This window comes from Monosiga brevicollis, genomic scaffold (assembly GCF_000002865.3).
Source record: "Monosiga brevicollis MX1 MONBRscaffold_18 genomic scaffold, whole genome shotgun sequence".
NCBI classification, from domain to species: Eukaryota; class Choanoflagellata; order Craspedida; family Salpingoecidae; genus Monosiga; species Monosiga brevicollis.
In genome coordinates this window covers 761,509-770,676 of record NW_001865055.1, presented here as the reverse complement: position 1 = coordinate 770,676, position 9,168 = coordinate 761,509, and the positions used below count along the sequence as shown (strand labels likewise).

The 9,168-nt window shown below is 58.2% G+C and overlaps 2 protein-coding genes across 2 annotated transcripts; one reads left to right on the top strand and one right to left on the bottom strand.

Moving 5' to 3' along the window:
• Nucleotides 1-393: 393 nt before the first annotated feature.
• MONBRDRAFT_27332 (uncharacterized protein) lies at nucleotides 394-2,926 on the top strand (the record flags this gene model as incomplete). Its single annotated transcript, XM_001747749.1, has 2 exons — nucleotides 394-497; nucleotides 622-2,926. 2 exons carry the CDS (start codon nucleotides 394-396, stop codon nucleotides 2,924-2,926), a joined length of 2,409 nt encoding a protein of 802 aa, XP_001747801.1.
• A 910-nt stretch (nucleotides 2,927-3,836) lies between these two features.
• On the bottom strand, nucleotides 3,837-7,421 carry MONBRDRAFT_33360 (uncharacterized protein; the record flags this gene model as incomplete). Its single annotated transcript, XM_001747663.1, has 7 exons — nucleotides 3,837-5,408; nucleotides 5,498-5,604; nucleotides 5,738-5,868; nucleotides 5,994-6,102; nucleotides 6,648-6,875; nucleotides 6,983-7,093; nucleotides 7,115-7,421. The coding sequence occupies 7 exons, from the start codon at nucleotides 7,419-7,421 to the stop codon at nucleotides 3,837-3,839; spliced, it is 2,565 nt and encodes an 854-aa protein (XP_001747715.1).
• Nucleotides 7,422-9,168: the final 1,747 nt, after the last annotated feature.

Below are 9,168 nucleotides of genomic sequence, written 5' to 3'. Positions count from 1 at the left end.
CGTGGCTTCTCTCTCCGCACCTCACCCTCCCTCCCTCCTTCTCTGACTCGTTCCCACCAGGCGCAATCGGAGGCGTGCCAACAATACTTCGCAGTCCGTCCTTGCCCTGACGGGAGCCAAGTAGGCTTGCCTCCCCTCTCCGTTTTGAAATGCACCTGCTTGATTGTCCCCCCGCCTCACCCCTTGACTCTCTCGCACCCCGACCTTGGCTCCCCTTTAGAAACACAAAAGCTAGCACAAAGTCGCGCCCCGCTCAACGCCAGCGACAAGCTGCTCAACAATCCCGGTTCGCCAACCTGCTTCGACCCGGCTCCTATCCCTCACCCCCGTGCTGGCTGGCCCCCGCCCTAAAAGACGAATCCTAACGCGCATTCCTCTGCATCCCACCCAGCCATGGCCAAGACCCTGCACCGGCGCACAAGTCGGGCCCCACCCCCGCCCGTGCTTCGCCGTCCCAGACCGATGGCCCCAATGTCCTCTCCGGTCTTTTGCAACAGGTTCGCCATCTCCCAGCCAAAGCTTATTGCCCCTTTTCTCCCTCTCTGCCTGTTCCTTTTTCTTGATCGGGTTGTTGGCCCGCCCTCCGTTGCCTCGACGTTCGCCTGCACTTGGACAAACCAGGATTGTGCCCAGCTCATTCCTTTTTCTGGGCTTCCCTTCTCCCTCCGCTTTGTCCGTTGCCTCCTCCCTTCTTCCCTATTCCCTCTTAATTTCAATCCAGGTGTCAGAGGACCGACGCGCCCGCCCCCTGCCGCGTCATGCCGATCCCCGTGCCCAAGAGGAGGCGCAACTACCATACACGGATGGCAGCGCACCCCCCGGTCTTGACGCCGAAATAATTCACGCCCAACAGGCCCGGCAGCAACAAATAGAAGCCCTTCGTGCCCAATATGCAGCACTCATGGCTCAGCAGGACCACGGGCCCCCATCAGATCTGCCCTATGCCACGAGTCATGCCCAGGCACCGCAGGCCCCGTTTCGCCCCGACACCAGCGGACCCATGGGCGCATCCTATGGATCACCTCCCCCACGCCACGTGCAGCAATACCCCTCCCCCGCTGCTCGAACCCGCCCACCCCATCACGTTGGCAGTGTGCACCACACTGGCTCTCGCCCCCAATCCGCCATGTCCATGCGCTCCGAGGAGCGCGTGCCTCTACCTTCCATTGCAACCTCCCACGCCCATCCCCCGCAGCAGGGCCTATCCGAAAGTCACCTTCCCCCTTGGCTGCGCGATGCCAACGTTCCGGCGGCCGATGCCACCAGCCCCATTCGCCGACATGGCGCCCCACCAGCAGCCCATGCTCCCCAACAACGCATAACAGTGGTCGATAGCGATGCCCAACAAGCCCGCCGAGCCAAGCAAGAGCAGCTTCGTGCCGATCTCGCCCAGCAAATTGCTGACAAGCAGCGAAAACTGGAACAGGAACGGTCGGATTTGCAACGATCCGGCCACTTTCAACGCGGTGGCAACCCGCTCGACGAGGCCTGGGGTGCCATCCCCAGTCGCCGATCCATCTCCATGCCCGATGACCACGGCAGCGTGCACGCCATGAACGGCGCGCATGCACCCGCCTATCACCAGCAGTCGGGTCCTCAAGGCTACCCTCAGGCTTCTCATCCCTTCGACAACCCCGCCCATCAACACAACCCATATGCGAGCTCCTCGCACCCGCCACAGCCCCAAAGCCCGCCCTCACACGGGACGCATCAGCACTACCAGTCGCATGGCCCCGCGGCTGGACCCCCAGCCCTCACCCGTCACGGATCCCGCGGCGCGGTGGGTGGCCCGGCACATGTGGATATTGCCGCACTTAGCAAGGCTGGAATGATGTCCATGGCCGCCAATGCCGACCAAGATGCCAAACAATTTGAGCAGGAGCGACGCAAACAGGCTCTGATGCAGCATCAAGCTGATATCCGGCGCCAAATTGAAGCCAAAGAGGAAGCCAAGCGACAAGAGCGTGAAAATGCCGCTCGCCTTGAGCGCGAGGAAAACGAGCGACTGGCTCGGGAACAAGCTGCTCTGCAGCAACGGTACGAAGCCGAGCAGCGCGCAGCCGCTGACAAGGAGCGGGCCAAGGAGGAACAGGCCCGGGCCATGGAAGCTGCCATCGCTGAATCGCGGAGACGCGCTGACGAAGAACGCGAGGAAGCGCGTCGCCTCCGCCAAGCACAAGCGCAGGCTGAACGTGAGGCTGAGGAACAACGCCGTCAGCAAGCGGAACTCGAGGCCGAGGTGCAGCGTCACCAACAGGCTGAACGTGAGGCCGAGGAGCAGCGCCGTCGTCAAGCGTCGCGGCCTTCGTCTCAGCAGCCGACTGAAGCCTTTCCTCAGCCGCAACCTCCAGCCACACCTCCACACTCCCGCCGCCATGCCCGCCGCGCCAACCACACCCTGGTGGCCCAAGAGCGAGGACCATCTCCTCCCACCACCGTTGGCTCGGGAGCCGAGCTGAGCAGGCTCGACGATGATGAGGCAGATGTTGTCCTCACCCAGGCTTCGCCCCCTCGGCCTTGGTCTCCACCAATTCCTACCCTGGCTGCCCAGCCGCCGTCGCCCCCGGTGCCAGCTATTGCCAAGCAAACTGAGCTCAAGCGCGAGCTTCAGCCTCAACCTCGACCTCAAGCCCCAAGCACTTCTGTCCCCGCCCAAAAGATTCGTGAGGCCCCTCCGGTGACCAAAAGCCTGGCTCCAGCTCCAGATCACGCCCCCATGAGCGCTCCAGCTTCAGTGCCAGTTGACCCGCGCATTTGGGAGGCCTGTACAGCGCTGCGAACGTGCCTGAAGGAAAAGCAGCGTGATATCGCTGGGGCCATCTCCACATGCCGGGTCTATCTTGAATCGCGAGGAGAAGCGCACGCGGTGGCCGAGCTTGCGCGCTCGCAGGTAGCAGCCGTTCTCACTACGTCGTCTGAGGCCTAAGCTTGAACCAAAGTGCCAGAGAATGCAAGTGTCCACGACCCACGCCGCTGAGCGGCCCACATGGCAATTGATTTTGGTTTTTTTTTTTTTTTTCCCCCTTTATTTTCATTGTTTTCATGCTGTGCCTGGATGTGCACCTCTCTGGACCCATGCCGACATGCGCTGAGAAACTGACAAAGTGATGCAAATCGTGTAATTACGGCAATGAGCTCTTCGGACCTTCTGATCGCGCTCCTACCTTTTCAAGGACGTGCGCTGTTTATGTAAGCCGGACCAAGAAAGTACACATCTGAAAGACGGCCGCAAGGAAAACGTCATGTCATGTTTCAATTTCTCTTTCGGTTCAAGTCGGTCTGGGGCAGGAGCCAGCCTTGAGGAGCTCAAGTTCGCTGACTGTCCTACCAATACAGAGAAGGTATACACGCACGCACTTGCGCCCACACATTCACATGCCGGGAAACAACACGCACACACACGCAGGCTCTAGACAGCCAGCCACACTCGGCCTTTCATACAATCGCCTAATAGGGCCTACACAGAGAACACGTCCTATGGCCCGGCCAAACTCTTGTTCAAGCAGCCTCCTCAAGACCGCTTCATACCGGGGCAACAACATCAACGCACACATCACAAGCTCGCCAGCCATCAAAAAAAGAAAAAAACTCCTGCACAGCAAGAAAACGGCACGGCTACTCCAAGAGCAGAGCCTTGCCAGTGAGGCCACGCCAAATATGGCAACATCCTTTCATATCGACATCGGCACCGCTTGAGAGGCAGAACTGCAGTCAGTCATCGGGACGAGGTGACAGAAGCTGTCACCCTTGGTGCAAGGGGCCCAGAGGGAAAGGATGCGGAAAGAGATGGCTGGAATTCTGAGCACACCTCAATGGACAGCGCATGACTTGCTGCATCAGCGTGACAGGTCCGGCTGATAAACCTCGCCTTTGTGCAAACAAAAGTCTCCCTCGGTCCAGCGCATGCGAACGCGGATCTCACGATCGTCCAGATCGACGAGCGTGGCTTCCCGCAACAGAGCGTTGGGAAAGGCGGCGCGGACGACAAACCCTTGCGCAGAGAGATGCTGATACATGCCCTCGAGAGGAGCGGCCGAGGAGGACTGATCGTGGAAACGCTGCAGATTGGCAACCACTTCGTCAAAGGTGGCGCGGTGATAGATGGCACCAAACGCTCCCTTGGTTCCGCTCAAGACGTTGTAGCACATGGCATCGTTTGCCGTGCTGTCCTTGACAGCGTACGCGTCTTTTTGATCAGCCTCAATGAGCGCAAGCTCGTCCATGCTGACGGGGTCGGCACCCAGGACCAGGACACCACCACGCTCCGCGGTAAACAGATGCTGGCCGCAGCGGCGGCTCCGGAGCAGAGCCGTGAGGTGCTTGCGAAAGTCACAACGCAGGAGGACCGAATCTTCGAGGACAAGCACGTGCTGGTCTCCCCGCATGCGCGCTTGAGCAAAGAGGTTGGCCAGGGCACGGTTGTAGGCAGCGGCGTTGCCGGTGAGGTGCACGGGCTCGGCCGTGATGCCGTGGTCCTTGAGGCTCATGACCAGGTCCTGATACCGGGATTGGGAAGGATCGGCCGTGAGCACAAAGGCCCGTGAGGGGGGCAGTAGCTCACTGGCCGGCACGTCCGCCACCACGGCAGGGCACTCGGCGAGGCGATAGCGGTAGAGTTGTTTTTGAAGGACTGCGTTGTGCACGCAGGTGGCACGAAGTTCACCGATGGCAGAGCGATACGAGGCCGGATCAGAGTCATGGGAGTTGATGGGTGGCTGTACGGGGCGCAGATAGGTGCGCTGCTGGTGATGAAAGCGCACAAAGTCCTCCGCGCGCTTCAGGGGGTGGACGACGACCGAGCTGAAATGCACGGCCTTGGGCTGCTGGAAAAACTCGAGGCGCATTTGCCCGCTCTTGAAGAGCTTCATGGGATAAACCTTGGTGTCATCTTGCTGGTAGTAGACCTGCTTGAATTGGAAGCTGGAGGGGAGGTCCTGACATTCGGTTCCCGGCATGTGACCAAAGATGCAGCGGCCAATCTCGGTGTCCGAGTGATTGGAGCGCACGTCGGCCAGGCAGTCATCGCCGTAGCGGGTGAGCGTCTCCAAGATGGGGGCGTTGACAATGTAGCCAAGGCCTAGGCAGTATTTGTGGCCGTCAAGACCAAGCTGTTGGCGTTCTTCCTTGCGACCGGCAGCCGGTACGCCCATGTAGGTAGCGTGACTGGCCAGGTCCAGGTCGGTGCTGATGAGGGCGACCATTGCACTCATACGGTCCACGTTGATGTAGGCGTCGTGATCCAGCTTCATGAACCACTGATACCGGTGGGCCATATGCGTATACATGTAGCGCCAGAGGAGGAACACCTTGCGCTGCGGGGGATAGGTATCGGGAGTGTTGAGGCAAACCAGACGGCCGTTGAAATTGGTGCTAATGTTGATGGCACAGCTTCCCACGAAAAAGATGACCTGTGGGCATGGGTAGGCGCGTGGAGGTGACACGTGAGCAGAGAGCAAAGTTGAGTAAAGAGGGCGAGCAAAGCGAGACGGGGACGTACGTTGATGCGAGAGCTTTCGATATCACTAGCCCACGTGTCGTGGACGGCCTGGGCGATGGTGTCGAGGGAGGAGGGGTCGGTCAAAACTCCAATCAAGAGCCGACCCGCTGCACAGGAGTACACATGCGGCGCAATGAACGTGAGTGTTGGAGAAAAACGGCGTTCTGCTCGACAAAGGAGCTGGGAGGCGATGCCACGCAGAGGCGCAACAAGCCGGTGCTTCAGAGCTGGACATCAGACCTGGAGAGACCGGGGCGGCGATATCGTCGGGAATGCGGTCGTAGAGCACAGGTCGCGTAATCAGGTCGGGAGCATTGAACATGTCTTCAGCAACTTGATCATCATGGTCATTGTGCTCACTGCGAACAACGCTAATCAAGGAAAAAGACAATCGCAAGGCGATGAGCTGGCTGCGGACCCAGACAGAGGGCTGAGCGGAAGAGAGGGGAAAAGTCATGTGTGGCTCGAATCAGGCTGCGCGGGGACGGGGGCATACTCGTCATGGGAGCGGAGGGCTTGGATTGTCGGGTTGACGGGTCGAAGGAGCGAATTTGGGGCAGAGAGAAAGACAAAGCCGAGAACGGTGAGGAGGAGGGTGGCCAGGACTATCATGTAGCCGTTGGGGTTACGCATGATGGCGGTGGACCAGGTGTGGCGATGGTGGGATGGTCCGTCAAGATGGAGAGGAAGGTCAGCGCGTCGAGGCGAGGGGCGGGAGAGAGGAGGCTGGTCCCCCGTTGATGAATCAAAGAGCCGATGTTTCATGGAGGAGGAGGACGCCGAAGAGGCCGAGGCGGGCAGGGAGGAGACGGATGTGGGAATGTCGACGGCGGCAGGGCTGCTTGTGCGAGCCGCGAGACCGAGTCCCATGCGCCTCCAAAAGTTGGTCTTGGTCATGAACGGGCACACGGTCGAGGCTTATCCGAGCACTCGAGGACAAATGCCCAATCAAGGGCCAAGACGACCGCTTGACGGGCTCGGCGACGCCGCGCTGCCAGACACCGAGGGAGCGGCACAAGGCGAGCGCGAGGAAAAGGACGTGGAGCGGTAAAGCCGCTCACGGCACAATGGCCCGCCGCCGCACGCCGGGCCGAGGCCTTCAGAGCGCGCGCGCGAGCCCGAGCGAGTGACCGAAACTGCCCGCGCGCACACACACACACACACACACACACACACACACACACACACACACGCGAAGAGCGCGCGCGCGCGCGAGAGAGAGAGAGAGAGAGAGAGAGAGAGAGAGAGAGAGAGAGAGAGAGAGAGAGAGAGAGAGAGAGAGAGAGAGAGAGAGAGAGAGAGAGAGAGAAGGGGACAGTCGAGCCGTCGTTGTGACCGGGCGTAGGTGGGGGGGTAGAATAGACCACAACGACAAGGCCTAAGGCAAGGGTCTAGGGGAGCCGATACACGGCGATGGCAGTGCTGCAGTGGCCCGAAGCGCTGAGAACAAGCCAGCAGGGATCCGCGCAGCACAGCACAGCACACGGCCCGTCGGCGCAGTCGAGAGAGCAGCAAATGCCACAAGACAGAGAGACAGACAGACAGACAGACAGAGAGAGAGAGAGAGACAGAGAGACAGACAGACAGAGAGAGAGACTTAGAGAGACACAGAGACACAAGAGACACAGAGAGACACAGAGAGACAGAGAGACAGAGACAGAGACAGAGAGAGAGACAGAGATAGAGACAGAGAGACAGACAGAGACAGAGACAGAGACAGAGACAGAGACAGAGACAGAGACAGAGACAGAGACAGAGACAAAAAACAGAGACAGAGACAGAGAGTGGCACGGTGTGTGCCGAGAGAGATGGTAAGGGTCAGGGTGGAGGTGGGAGAGATAGGGGGAGGGAGGTTTGAGCCTTGAGAGAGGAAGGCAGAAGGTGGTGGAAAATAAGAGAAAGGATGAAACCAGGGTTTGGGCATGACAATAAAATCAAGGCAATAACGGAGAAAGAGCACGTTGTGAAAACATATTCAGAGATGGAGACAAAACTCCTTCGTTCATCAGAGGAGTAACGAAAAGCAGATAGACAACCAGAGAAAGCGTCAACAAAATCAAACTCGTCAGGGAGATCAACTTTGTATAGGGAAATCAGAGATGATGACAAGGCAGACGACGCATGGACACGTTGACACTCTTTGGTTTGTTCGTTGGTGATCCTCAGGTACCGCTCACTCTCTCAAAATGTCTCCCTCTCAACCTCTCCCTCTCTCAAACGCCCGCTTTCCGTCTCAAACTCTACCAATCCCTTTAATATTCCTCTCAAACTCACACAGGATCTCGCCATCCCTCTTAAACGCTCTCGCTCTCAATGCATCCCTCTGAACTTTTCTCTCCCACTCGCTCTCTCTCTCTTTTTGTTTGTTCGTGAGAGGGGGTGACGATCAGTTGTTGAGAGAGCGTGGTTTTGTTTGCGACATTTGCAGAGATGACGTGTTCGTCCTAGCCTTTCCGACAACTTAAACCAAGTTAAACCGGTAATGTCCCAGAGAGTAAGCGGCACCCAAGCCACTAGACCAGAGATACCATCCCCACATGCCGTGGATACCAGAGCGGACATCACCAGGCGATCAGGACGCGCACAGCGACTCTGTGCCTGCATGCGCGAGGAGGAGCCTTCCAAAGGTCATACCGGCGTCACTGGAAGTTTTGCACAGCCGCGATGCCTAGGCAACACTACCCCAAAAAGCTTCCAGCGCCCGCCCAGAGTGCCATGTTGTTGAAGTGAAAAAATAAAAAAAATTCCTTGAAGACCAAAGGGGGCGGGACCCTACCGTTACATCTAGCTATGGAAGGATCAACCGAGACCATTGCCACCTCGACCATCGTTCCCCTGTTTGCGCCGTGGCCCACGGCGCCTGTGACCATGGTGGGAAGCACTGGTTCTCCCACTGCCATTGGGACTGAGAGTCTCGGAACCGAATCTGAATAAACCGCCTGAAACCCCTGTTTCCAAGGACGGCCGCCCCAACTATGGGAAAACAACCCTCGCCCTCCACTCCACCAGGCCACCAGCTCCCAAGTACCAAATGACCCATCAACCCCGCCCCGGCCCCCATAAAAACGTCCTCGAAATGTCGTTCTGTTTTCGCCCCGCTCCGCGCCACCTCATCCGCCAACAAACAACTGTGGCGCCTCTGTTCTGGTTTGCCCTGTCGCCTGCCAAAACCAGGATTGATGTCACCGACCAACCCGCTGCCAACTGTTGCCCTTGGCTTTGCCTTTTTTTCTTCTTCTTCTTCTATTTTGACGTGTTCATCAGCTCAGGTATCCATTCGCAAGTGGTTGACATGTGACACATCCATACGATCCAAAACGGGGTTGGTTCCTCCAACGCAACACAAAACCCCACAACACGTGAAACGAAAGAAAAAGGACATGAACAAAAAAAAAGAAACAACGCCAAACCCTTCGTGGCAATGCAATGACAAAATCAGTTGACGGCTTCGGGATAACGGCTCAAATCCACCGCCAATGTGCGGCTGCATTCCTCCTCCGGCTCGCGATAAATGCCCACCAAACTCTCCGATTGGCTGAAAAAGGTGTCCTGCGCCCCGCGTGAACAACAAGAACCACAAAATGTCAAAAAAAAAAAAAAAAAACAGCCCACACAACCCCCAGCCCGCTCAACCCCCAGCCCGCGCCGACAGTGTTGCCTCTTGGGCATCG